The 13699-nt window shown below is 48.5% G+C and overlaps 1 protein-coding gene across 6 annotated transcripts in view; it reads left to right on the forward strand.

Moving 5' to 3' along the window:
• Nucleotides 1-12974, forward strand: part of LOC116955164 (serine/threonine-protein kinase SBK1-like) — a 68631-nt gene extending 55657 nt beyond the window's left edge. For all 6 annotated transcript variants that reach the window (XM_076052922.1, XM_076052921.1, XM_076052925.1 and 3 more), the window contains 2 exons: nt 331-533; nt 4373-12974. In XM_076052922.1, coding sequence (XP_075909037.1) covers nt 331-533; nt 4373-5560 — 1391 coding nt within the window. In that variant the 3' untranslated portion in view covers nt 5561-12974. The remainder of the gene's footprint in view (nt 1-330; nt 534-4372) is intronic.
• Nucleotides 12975-13699: the final 725 nt, after the last annotated feature.

The raw sequence follows: 13699 nt of genomic DNA on the forward strand, positions 1-13699 counted from the left end.
AAGTATTGAGACTCAATTAGGCTTTCCTGGGTACCACCGGGGCTAGGAGATGTTAACTACCTCACCTGCCTGCTGTATATTTTGAGTTTGCCTGTCTCTCTCTCTCCCCGTGGTCCCAGGTCCTCCGGTTTTCTCCTCATTTCCAATCAAAATGCATGAAAAGTATTTGGCTGCTATACATTTCCACGTGATAAGCCATTTAGTTGAGCTATAATTTGTGATAGCCAGGTTGCTTCTGAAAAAGAGCTATATGGCTGAGTGGGCCCTTACCTGATAAAGTGTTTAAACAAGCGTAATAATATGAAAAATTTGTTGAATGCTGTGCGATAGGTACAAAGATGGCCCTGAAGTTTCTGAAGAAGAAATCGACCAAGTTAAAAGCTTTCCTACGGGAATACAGCATCACCAACTACCTCTCGACGAACCCTTTCATCATCAACATCTTTAATGTGACCATGGAGACGGAGGATGCGTACATCTTTGCGCAAGAGTACGCTCCAGCAGGAGACCTCTTCGACATCATCCCGCCGCAGGTGAGGGAGGTGGCCCAGTATAATGGCCATTAACCCACCATTAACCCAGCATCAAAGTTGGTAACGGATACGAGTTGACACAATCCTTGAATTGAGCGAGGTTATTTATTTATTTATTGTTACACACACACATATATATAACAGCTTAGGAAGAGAAATGGTGGGAGAAGGGGATTTCAAAGTGGAGCGGTGTGAGAAAGCAGATAGAGAAGTGATGTGACCTGCAATGTGGTGGGTGGGTGAAGTGAGTTAGCGGGTGAGTATCTGAGTAGCTGGGTGAGTGAATGAGTGGGTGAGTTGTGACCTGCAGTGTGGTGGTTGAGTGAGTAGGTGATGAATGAGTGGGTGAGTGAGTTGTTGTGACCTGCAGTGTGATGGTTGAGTGAGTGGGTGAGTGTGGTCTTGTGACCTGCAGTGTGGAGGGTGACCACAATGGGGATGAAACAGTCTGAATCCTCAACATGGGTAAAGGAATACATGGATACAGATTTCAGGAAAAATAACCATGATAGCTGTAGCAGAGCGACGAGGAGTCAACTGATTGCCCGTGACTTGAGTGATTTAGATACTTGATTATCGATTTATGAAATGTATTTTATCACGCTTGAAAACGACAGCTACAGTGAGGGGAAAAAAGTATTTGATCCCCTGCTGATTGTGTACGGTTTGCCCACTAACAAAGAAATTATCAGTCTATAATTTTAATGGTAGGTTTATTTGAACAGTGAGAGACAGAATAACAACAAAAAAATCCAGAAAAAACGCATGTCAAAAATGTTATAAATTGATTAGCATTTTAATGAGGGAAATAAGTATTTGACCCCTCTGCAAAACATGACTTAGTACTTGGTGGCAAAACCCTTGTTGGCAATCACAAAGGTCAGACGTTTCTTGTAGTTGGCCACCAGGTTTGCACACATCTCAGGAGGGATTTTGTCCCACTCCTCTTTGCAGATCTTCGCCAAGTCATTAAGGTTTCGAGGCTGACGTTTGGCAACTCGAACCTTCAGTTCCCTCCACAGATTTTCTATGGGATTAAGGTCTGGAGACTGGCTAGGCCACTCCAGGACCTTAATGTGCTTCTTCTTGAGCTACTCCTTTTTTGCCTTGGCCGTGTGTTTTGGGTCATTGTCATGCTTGAATACTCATCCACGACCCATTTTCAATGCCCTGGCTGAAGGAAGGAGGTTCTCACGGTGAAGTTGTCCTGTTCCCTTAGCAGAAAAACACCCCCAAAGCATAATATTTCCACCTCCATGTTTGACGGTGGGGATGGTGTTCTTGGGGTCATAGGCAGCATTCCTCCTCCCCAAACACGGCGAGTTGAGGAATAGGTTTTACCCTTTTAACTGGCACAAAAACTGACACCTTTATTCAAGGCATCATGTTTGCAATGACCACAACACAAGCAGTCAAAATGCAAACAAAAAAGACAACTCTGATAATAATATGCACTGTCCTTGAATTTGATTGGTCCACACCCGAGACAGCTTTTCTTAGAGCCTAGTCTCCATTGGTGTTGGACCAGAAGACGCCAAAAGGCGTACAACTCAAAAACAGCGCACTATCAGAGTATTGAGGGCTCGGGGTGAGCATTAACATTATGAGACCTCCTTTGCCAGAAACAAGATATAGGAATAGGTTTTACCCTTTTAACTGGCACAAAAACTGACACCTTTATTCAAGGCATCATGTTTGCAATGACCACAACACAAGCAGTCAAAATGCAAACAAAAAAGACAACTCTGATAATAATATGCACTGTCCTTGAATTTGATTGGTCCACACCCGAGACAGCTTTTCTTAGAGCCTAGTCTCCATTGGTGTTGGACCAGAAGACGCCAAAAGGCGTACAACTCAAAAACAGCGCACTATCAGAGTATTGAGGGCTCGGGGTGAGCATTAACATTATGAGACCTCCTTTGCCAGAAACAAGATATAGGAATAGGTTTTACCCTTTTAACTGGCACAAAAACTGACACCTTTATTCAAGGCATCATGTTTGCAATGACCACAACACAAGCAGTCAAAATGCAAACAAAAAAGACAACTCTGATAATAATATGCACTGTCCTAAACGGCGAGTTGAGTTGATGCCAAAGAGCTCCATTTTGGTCTCATCTGACCATAACACTTTCACCCAGTTGTCCTCTGAATCATTCAGATGTTCATTGGCAAACTTCAGACGGGCATGTATATGTGCTTTCTTGAGAGAGTTTGGAATCTGATTGATTGATTGCTTCTGTGAACAGATGTCTTTTATACAGGTAACAAGCTGAGATTAGGAGCACTCCCTTTAAGAGTGTGCTCCTAATCTCAGCTCGTTACCTGTATAAAAGACACCTGGGAGCAGAAATCTTTTTGATTGAGAGGGGGTCAAATATTTATTTCCCTCATTAAAATGCAAATCAATTTTTTACATGCGTTTTTCTGGATTTTCTTGTTGTTATTCTGTCTCTCACTGTTCAAATAAACTTACCGTTAAAATTATAGACTGATCATTTCTTTGTCAGTTGGCAAATGTACAAAATCAACAGGGGATCAAATACTTTTTTCCTCACTGTATATATCTAATGCTGTGTAGATTGTGGGGTTGTTGAAACAACGGATGCTAAACTGGTAACTACTTTCAGAATTGGTTACCCGTTCCAAAAGTCAGAAATCAGTGACCGTTTCACCAATGGAAAGTCCAAAATGACTGCACCTTCATCTCTCCGATACAAGGGCCTGGCGCAGCCCTACAATTGCTCACTCAATGTGACCGCTAGTGGAAGAGACTCCACCAGAGGAAGCGAGTGACCAAACGTTTTAGAAGTACGCACACTACACCTTCCACATGCAACCTACCAATTGATTGTGGTGAACCCACGTAGACCGGTTGGGAGAGAGGCACTTAAGAGGACGATGGGGACGATTCGTGAAACTTACGTGACACCTCCGGCATGTATTGTGATGGGGTACTGCAAGATCCAACCATGTCCATCCAGTGCTCACCGAGCTGGATTGGCTTCCAGTTGCTGAGTGAATACATTATAAGGTCGTGCTCATTACACACAAAGTGCTTGCCAATACTAAACCACAACTACCTTGCTTTTCTCGTCAAGGGGCATAAACCATCACACAAACTTTGGTCATCCTCACACTAGCGGCTCTTTGGCTAACCATCAAAGACGGTCACCGCATTGTGCGCTTTCAGTTGTACGTCTGCAGCCATCTGGAACGCTCTTCCTTCCGATATTAGGAAGCCACTGGTGCTATGCACTTTTGAATCGGCTAGATTGAAAACGAATTTTCCCCCGCACCTCCGATTAGCACCATTGGGATACGTACGGTGCGAAAGAAGTTTAACATCACACAAAGATTCCCCGTATAGTCTTTAACAGACTGTAACGGCAAATGCCGTTAGCAAGCACCTATGAAGACCGGCATGGCATAAGAGGGGGTGGGTGGGCAGCACCACGCCCATTCACCTTTGTCTCCCCAGTGGCAATGTTTACAGACCAAACCAGGTACTTATTTGAGGCTGAGTTGACCAATGGGAGGCCGAGATCCAGTTCAGATAATCGTCACTTTCCCGTAAGCGGGAATGGAACTTGGGCCGCTGGGTTTGTAGCACAGCACACTAATCGCTACCGCTCTCCCCACATGTTGTGTTTAGTTTGTAATCCTTCCCCCCCATACCTCCGATTAGCACGGTTAGGCTACATATGTACGGTGCGAAAAAAGTTAATCAACACACGTACACACACGTATACACGCACTACAAACTATTGCCCCCGCTGCGCCAGCTGCCTGCCGTCCACCCGCTGAGCGACCCGCTCCTTGCCGTCCCCCCGCAGGTGGGGCTGCCCGAAGGCACTGTGAAACGCTGCATCCAGCAAGTTGGCCTGGCGCTCGACTTCCTGCACGGCAGGGGGCTGGTGCACCGCGACGTCAAACCCGAGAACGTCCTCCTCTTCGACAGGGAGTGCCGGCGCGTCAAGCTTTCGGACTTCGGCATGACGCGGCGGGCGGGCGCCCGGGTGAAGCGCGTGAGCGGCACCATTCCCTACACGGCGCCCGAGCTGTGTGACGGGGCGCGCTCCGACGGCTTCTGTGTGCGGCCCAGCATCGACGTGTGGGCCTTTGCCGTGCTGCTCTTTTGCATGCTCACCGGCAACTTCCCCTGGGAGACGGCGACACCCGGCGACCCCTTCTATGGCGAGTTCCTCTCCTGGCAGCGCCGCAAGGCTGCCGCCACGGCCGCCACCGGCACCGGCACGGCCTCCTCCGGCGCCGTCCCCTCGCAGTGGCGCCGCTTCTCGCCCGATGCGTTGCGCCTCTTCCGTAGGCTGCTGGCCACGGACCCCTGCCGGCGCTGCGCCGTCGCTGAACTCTTCCGCTACGTGCAGCGAGACTGGATGCTGGCGGGGGCTGCCAACGGCAACGGGGATGGGGGGAGGCGGTCAGACGGGTGGCCTCGCGACGGCGGTGGCATCACGGGGGAAGAGGAGGAGGAAGCGGACCGCCTGGCCTCGCTCGTGCAGCAGCACCGCATCTCATCACTGGACAGCCCCACGGGCAGCCACCGCCGCCTGCTCCTCCTCGGCCACTTCTCGTCCACGGACAGCCCGGGCTCCGTGTCGGCATTGGCTGCTGCAGCAGCTCACCGGCTTAGCCACTTCTCGTCACTTGACAGCCCCACCACCGCCACCACGGCCCATACCGGCGGTGGTGGCGGCGGCGCACGTGGCCGCCACTTCTCCCCGGGCGACGGCCCCCTCCCGGCGGCAGCAACAAGTGCCGACCGTCTGCGCCACTTCTCATCGCTCGATAGCCCCCCGCTGTCTGCCGGTGCCGCCGCCACCGCCGCCACCGTGCGCGCCCTGCGCCAGTCGCACTCGCAGTCGCCCCCCGCGGGGAAGAGCGGAGGGGGAGGCGGAGGGGGAGTTGGAGGAGGGGGAGGAGGAGGGGGAGGAGCGCGGGCGGCCAATCGCAGCCACAGCTCGGGCCGCTCGCACATCACGGCGATCGAGATCTGTGTGTGAGCGCCGGTGGCGACGAAGTTGACCCCCCACCGCCTGCCCGTCTGTCCCCGCGAAAACGGAATTTGCGCGTTCAGATCTGGTGAAGCCGCATTGTGTTCTTTTACAGTATCAGGGTTGCGAGGGGTTTTTTTGACGGACATGAGATATGCGAGGGTTTGGCCTGGAAAAGGTGGCTTAAACCTGAGCCACTCGCTTGATTTACCCCACTCATTCAGCAGTTTCACCGCACTCAACAACGATCATTCACCATACCCGTTCGCTACTAAGCGGCTGTGATGTCCCCACAGCATTTAGGGTGCGCCTTGTGCGTGGTTTTACTGACCGAAATGACTTGCAAATGCACCAGCTGTGCTCCCCACTTGTGCCCACTTTGTTGTGTTTTAGCCGCCCGGCGCTCCGCTCGTTGTTGTGAACGTTGCTCCTCCGCCCTCTGTTGCCGTTGGAGGGCGACCGCCTCTAACTGCCCAGTCGTGTCCTTCATGGGCCTCCTCCTCCACAGAGGCCGCTCTTAACACCACCAGGACCTGCCATCGGCCCATCCAATCAGCTCCGCATCCTCCTGTACCGCATCAGTCCATCTCATCTTTAGCCTGTGCTATCACCCATCTAGCACCCTCTATCTGGCCAAACAGAAGCTGTTTGGTCATGCGGTAACTGAAACCACATTGGGGCTCTGGAAGTCTTTCCTCAACGTGCCTTGGCAAGGTGATGTTGAATAATCGTTGCCAGGACCTTTCCTGGGATACTGAGGAGGGAGATGCCCCTGATAGTTGCTACAATTAGTGCAGTTCACCTTTTAAAGGGGGTCCTTCCAATCCTGCAGAAACCATCATGTGGTCCAGACGGTTATAATGATGTAATAGAGGTCAGCCTCCATACGAAACTAAAACTAATTTTTATTTTATTTTACGAGGTAAGGCCCACTGAGCGATCAATATAGCTCTTTGTCAGAAGCGACCTGACCACAAATCATAGCTCAACGAAGTGACTTGCAATGTGGAAATTTTTCGCAGCCAAATACTTGTGATGTTGATTCTAAATGTGGAGGAAAAAAACCGGAGGACCAAGAGAAAAATCCAAGCGACCACAGGGAGAGAGCGAGATATACACAAATTCCAAATATACAACAGGCGTCAGGGTTGGGATCGAACCCATGACCTCCTGTATACCAGGCGAGTGAGTTAACATCTCGCCACAATCGCCCACCTCAGCAGCTCGCCTCAGAGGTCATCGTTGCCTGCCACTTTACCTGGTCTTGCACACCCTCGGATGGGACTTCAGCCAGTCAGACAACCAGCGACTCACAGCTCCTCCTGTACCGCATCAGTGCAATATTCGAGGCACAGCTCCCCCAGCCGAGTGAACCCCCCCTTGCCTCCTGTTGTCATCTGAGCTGAGGGGTTTCCCCTCCAAACCAACAACTCACGGAATGCTCAGCAAAACTCTACAGTCCTATTCGTCTGGGTGGTTGGAGATCAGATCAGCCTGACCCACTCACCCAGTCATCCACTCAACTACTAGTTGCCACCTAGTCCAGGAATTACTAACTATATATACTATATTTTTATTTTACCAGGTAAGGCCCACTGAGCTATGTCTTTTTCAGAAGCGACCTGGCCACAAATGAGAGCTCAACGAAGTGGCTTAAGTGGAAATTTATATCAGTAGCCAAATACTCTAAACGCACGTTTCTTAATGTGGAGGAAAAAACCGGAGGACCCAGAGAAAAATCCACGGAGCCACGGGGAGAGAGACATGCAAACTCCAAATATATTGGTGTCAGGGTCAGGATCGAACCCACGAACCTCCTGTATACCAGGCGAGGTAGTTAACATCTCACCACCGTGGCGCCCAATTGATTTGTACCAACGTCTGGTGATGAATCTTATTTCGGGATACCGCCCGGTTATGATCACCGATCTAAGCCAGCAGCAGTTAGTTTTCAGTGTGGTTCCCCGGGACCACGCAGTGGGGTCCGCGACACTCCTCCACGTGCTCCTTGGGGCTGTGATGCAAACGCAGGTTGAGCCGGACAATAATGAAAACTGTTATTGACACCTTTTGTTGTGGACATTAAATCATAATTTCACTTATATTTAATTTTTAAAAATGAAGTTTGGTGAACTACCCTGATTAAGCTCCCCTAGCCCTAATATCTATATGCTGCCCCACCTCTAAAAAAAAAGCTAATACTTGCGTTTAAAAAATATATGTTTCGGTAATTAGAATAGTTTTGTATTACTGGCATTTAGAGAGAGAAGTGAAATGCATTTTTGTCAGCAGGGGTGGTGCTGTGGGCTGTGGGTGGTGTATGTCGGTGGGCCGTTGAAGTGTTTGCAATCAGCTGAGCGGTCCACGAGGCCAAACAAGCATGAGCAACGCCGCTCGAAGCTGACTAGAAAAAGCGTCCTGCTTGGTCTGGGAAGTTTTGGGAGATCCCGGCTCTGGAAAAGAGAGATATCTGTCTATGCGCCGCTGTCACTTAACGGTGGAATTTTTTTTCATTCTGCCACAGACCAATTGATGCAAACCTTGCAATATGTCATTTGCTCTGTAGCTCAGTAAATTATTAATAGGTAAGCGTGTGCGTGGGGGGGGGGAATTACAGCTTTAGCTGAATGTTGTGCTTGAAGTACTGTGAAAGATCTGTTTCAATAAAAGAGCTTTTCACTGTTAGTACAGTATTTAGCATGTATAGTATATATAGTGTTGTCAATTATACGGTACATATCAGAGATATACATATACGGATAGTCAAAAACACCTTGAAAATGGAATTCTAAATCTTATTGCCAAATGTACCCACATGAAAGAGAGATGCTCCTTCCGTATAAACATCTGGGCAGTTCACTAGCATTGGTTCGAGCAAAGCGCCTGGCTCTGCTGATGCGGCACGACTTTGAAACATGTCTCGCGTTTGCTTGCGTTGAAACCAATTCTGCCGAAATGATGAACTCATAAAAGGCCGTGTGGTTAATGGGATGTGTACAATAAATGGATGTGTTATTTATGTGAAGGGACATCGTATGGGTTACTAAACTGAAAAATAACAAATATCTGAACCTCAATGCGTTTAATACTCATTACATCCCATTTTCAAATGTGGTTGACACATTTGTGTGTACATGTATATAATGTAAACATAGATGTATGTGTGCAATATGTATTCAGAACACCACACACCGACACCTTTCAATTCCTTTGCAGTTTCTATATTTTTTTCCAGAGGGTAGATGGCCACGTGCGAGTGTTGATTGAGTGTAAAGTTGAGACGGTGTGAGTGTGTGAGTGTAAAGTTGAGACTGTGTGTGAGTGTAACGTTGAGACGGTGTGAGTGTAAGGGAGTGGGTGGTGTCGCGATTCGAGCGCTGCGCTACGAAAGCAACGACCCAAGTTCGATTCCCACTGCCAACTATGACAAATAATTTGAACCGGTCATGGGCCACCGCTAGGTTGACTTAGCCTTAAATGAGTACCCGGTACGATGAGTAAACGTCAGCATTGAGGGGACAGGCGGCCGGGCGTGGTTATCGCCACCCATCCCCGCGTGTGCCGTGCAGTCCTCCATAGGCACTCGCTAACAGCACTTCCTCCAACAGTTTGTTAAAGGCTGTATGGGAGACCTCTGTCTTTGTGCGTGTGTGTCAGTGAACATGTGCCTCTGCTGCAGAATGAATAGATTGCATACTGGCACGGTGGCACCTATACATTTACATTTGGACCACCGCACCACGCATTCATACCCATTACACACACACTCTCGCATATGTATGTACATAGTATTTTATATTCAGGGCTATTATTGGATCTGTGAGATTCCACAAACACTAAAGTGTTTCTTAGTGCAATGTTTTGTCAGGTTTTAGAATAATTATACAGCAACGTAAGATGTGTTCGGGTCGTGTGCTGTGTTAACCATGGTATAGGGCTAATCGTTCTACAGCACAGCAAGTAGGTTGTGTAAATACCATGCGTGCAATAGACCAGGTGTGACGTGTTAAGCACATAAACATTTGGATATTATTTTTTGTACTTGGCTATTACCAAGGGTGCAATCTTGCGGTCTATTGTAGTAGTAGGGTTGTTTTTAATCGGCTTTTCTCGTTAACCAGTAACAAGTTGAAATACGGCTTGCCACGCATACAACAACACAATTGCCCGGACACAAGCGTAGAACGCGCCCACCCGTTTTAAACCGAGCAACGCAGGGAGGCAGCCACACAGCGGGCGTCAGTGCTCAGCGCACGAGTTCTGAGGTCACCGGTTCCGTTCCATCTCCCGGCGCGGCAAACAGACGATGGGGGGGGGGGGGGTGACTTTCTCAAATCCCCCCCCCCCCACTACCCCCCCGTTCTCCCCATTGCCACAAGGGGTGATCGGCAAGTTGCGGATCTTCAAGCAACCCCTTCGTGACGTTATTTATTAAGGACTACCGTCTCGTATTCCACGTTGCATTGCGGCTCTTGAAATATTTCCTCTCTACCCAGCCAGTGCACACGGGAAGCGAGCTGTCACGGCTCGCCGATCGGCAGGTTTGTCTGCAGTGGGGTAAAGTAAGGATAAGGCCACCTCTTCCGCGACTTCTATTTGGCTTGTTGGGTTGTACATTCCCAATTTCCATTCAGTTGCATTTGTTTCTGAAGCTCCACTTGGAAAAAAACGGTTACCATTTCGTGACTTTTTGAACTGGTGCCTATCTATGCACGTAGCCTGAATCCAGCACTGTGGAGAGCAGCGGATGGGGGGAGGGGGTTTGTGGATCGCACTCCTCTTGTGAAACTCCCTTTCCGTGGGGCGTGGAGGAGGTGCCGTGCCCCTGGCGAGCCAGCAGAAGAGCAAATGAGCTCATCGCCATCTGTGTTCATTTGTACGGGGATAGAGCGACGCCCCCCCCCCCCCCTCTCGAATGCATAGATTTCGACCCACGAGTATAAACACTGGATAACTAAATACATTATCATTGTTATTTTTGAAGCAACCCTACTATTGTGAGTGCTGGCCAGAACCGTCACGATGTGGACCGCTGTTCTAAGTGTTCCGGCCCTGGGTGGTTCGAGCATCCGTCTTCTATGCGCGGGCTTTGTTGCTGAAGTTTTTTCGTTTTGATGTCTCCCTTTCTCTCGGTGGCAGCTGCTGTGCCCACAGGATTGGTGTTGGGTTCCCGTGCCCAAGGGTAGGGTCTCTGTGTTCGTGCCATGCAGCAGTGCCGTGAATCTCTTGTCCATGTATCGCTCGCCGTCGTGTTGATGTTATTGTCGATTTAAAAAAAAACAGTTGCTGAGCCACGGTCCCCGTGAAGTCCTAAAACGGCAGGCGGCCGGCAATAAACGGCACTATTAAAAGTTGTAATAGATAAGGTGGAACTCGTTTCTTGAATTGAGCAACGTATCGTCGTTGCTGTTATAAGAACTTGGAAGAGAAAGAAAAAAGACGATGGAAATCCCTGAGTGGAGCAGTGACAAGTTGTATGGGAAGAAGTAGGAAGAGGAGTGGTGTGTGACCTGCAGTGTGGTGAGTGGGAGGTTGATGGGGCTACGGTGACCGTAGCGGTTAGCGCGCCGCGCTGCAAAACCCGGCAAGCCCCGAGTTCGATTCAGCTCATGGCTTAAACCGGTGACGATTATCTGAACCGGTCCTGGGCCTCGTCTAGGTCGACTTGGTCTCAAATAAGTACCTGGTTCGATGTGTAAACATCGCCCCCTTGGGGAGATAAAGATGGCCGGGTGTGGCTCTCGCTAACGGCACTTGTCCCAATCTTTTAAGGCTATATCGAGTATCTTTGTTATTTGCTTCCTACAGTGTGGTGATTGAACACACTGGTGGATATGACGAAACGGACTGTGGTCTGGTTGATCCGAGTCCTTCAAACACGGGTAGAGGAATCAATGAGCCAGGTTCACGGCAACAGAAACCACGTTAGCAGGCGACAGACCCACCGGTTAATGAGTTCTAGGTCATCAATTCTCCCACGTATATTAACACATTAATTGACCGATAACACCTTAACACACGGAGGACCACAGAGCTGGGACAATTGTTAGTGGCGCCGGCTCCTCGTCAATGCGTGGCTGATGCCGCTGGCTTCCCCGCTCCTCGTCTGTGGGGTTTCTTCTCCCTGGCACCTCGGAGTGGACCGAGCGGATATTGGGTGGCGGTAGCAGCGCAGTGGTAAAATCTGACATTGTTATATTTTTATTATATCTAAAAAAAGGGATTGGGAAAGGAAACCCGAACTTCTTTAATGCGCATCTGCAAGTTTGCGTGCGTGAATGAGGCTGGCCTGGGCCTAATGTTAGTCGACTGGTAATAGTTGTAGGTGTCAAACGCGGCCACTGCTGGTCCATGGCGTTGTTCGTGCGTGCGTGAATATCCTCCTCGTCTTCCTCGGAGTGTCGTCTCGTGTGACGCCATCATCACCGCCGCTGTCTCGATGCCTCGTGCAGCACTCTGCGCAGTTGTTTCACGCACTAGCTGCCTGTGAAGCGTAGTGGCTTGTGTTTTGGGGGGGGGGGGGGGTCTGTTGAGTCAATACCGGTGAGCAATAACGTCACTTGAGCTGGAAAAGTGTTTTCCATTTGTTTCGCAAATTCACTCCCCTCGCCCGAGGGAGAATGCGATGGAACGGGTAAAAATGCCACCTGCAGGAAGCATTCACATTTCCACAAATTACAAGCAGCTGAAAATCAAATGTGTTTTCTTACTTATATTCGTTACAGTGATGCTAATTATTATTTTGTGTTGAACTAGTACCCATATCTAACAAGAGTGGGTCCTTTCCTATAAACGAAGCATCTGTCAGTTCACCATTATTGGTTCAAGCGAGCCTGACTGCTAATAAGACACGACTGAATGTCGGAACTGTTGCAGCGTTTTGCATGAATTGAACCAAACCTGTTGAAATGATGCCCTCCCAGAAGACCCGTGTGGCTGTTGGGATACGTCCAAAAATATACTTGATTTGTTTACGTGAATTGACTGGCGTGTTGAAGGAGGCACGTATCCTCTGCGTGTGAATGTCCATCTCGTTTATGACGGACAAACGCTGCGCCAACGTAGGATATTGTGTCCTGAGTCTGAGATGCGTTCTTCCAACCAAGGCGTCAGCTCGCACTGGGGAGGATCATGGTAACTTTCATTTATTTGGCTGGGGAATCGGTTGTGGTTTTAGGAAAAAAACTTTTGCGATTTTATGTATATACCAATATAAACGTGCCCTTTGCAAATGAAAAAAACCCAACACTCCCGTCACAACATAATTTGTGCAGATCACATAATTTCACTGAACCTGTGTGGAAATTGAAATAATATATATCGAAGCAATATTGTGACATCTTGGGAGAGTCCTGTGCTTATGTGAAAACTAAAATTCAAGTTGTGGCATAAGTGAGAAATAAAAACACTTCGTCAGCTCAAAGAGTGTACGTGCCGTGTGTTCATGTACATGGTGGAGCCAGGGACGCAGCTACCTATATCAATGGGGGGGGGGGGCTATGCAAGATCCGACTGTAGGCCCCCCTCCTTCCTCCCGACTAACTTTTACTGAAATAGCTACGGATGTTTTAACCCGTATACAATAATATGTAGACTATAACTACCGTATTTCCCATACATATAGCCCGCATATGCATATAACCCACAAAAATAGCGTTTTGTGTAAAACATTTCAGATAGCCCGCACCTCCATATACCCCGCATGCATTAATATCTTTAACGTCGTTACCGCAGCTTAATTCCATCATATTAATATGAAGTTGACATTTGTAATACATTCCACTATCAATTGTTAACATTAAAATCATAACGTGCACAAAGAAAACAAACTAACCGGAAACGAGTGAACTTAAAACAGTAAATAAGTAACAAAAGTAAATATCCAATAAATAAGTAACACATAACTGGTAGATAAGTAAGTACAGTTTCAGCACTGGTAGATTGCGCACTGCGCATACCATAGCGGCACTATGGTGTGGTCCCACCTGATGACGATTGCTTGTGTTGTGATCGAAACGACGTGATCTATTATTTTTCTACTCACAATTAAGTTATCGTGCGTCTTGCTTTCATGTGCATGCCAGTAAACAATCCTGGTGTTCAGTAACAAATACCAGCAGTGGTGCTGCTACATTTCACGCGAGGTAT

This window comes from Petromyzon marinus, chromosome 58 (assembly GCF_048934315.1).
Source record: "Petromyzon marinus isolate PM22_M1 ecotype Great Lakes invasive population chromosome 58, UKy_Petmar_22M1.pri1.0, whole genome shotgun sequence".
In the NCBI taxonomy this organism is placed as follows: Eukaryota; Metazoa; Chordata; class Hyperoartia; order Petromyzontiformes; family Petromyzontidae; genus Petromyzon; species Petromyzon marinus.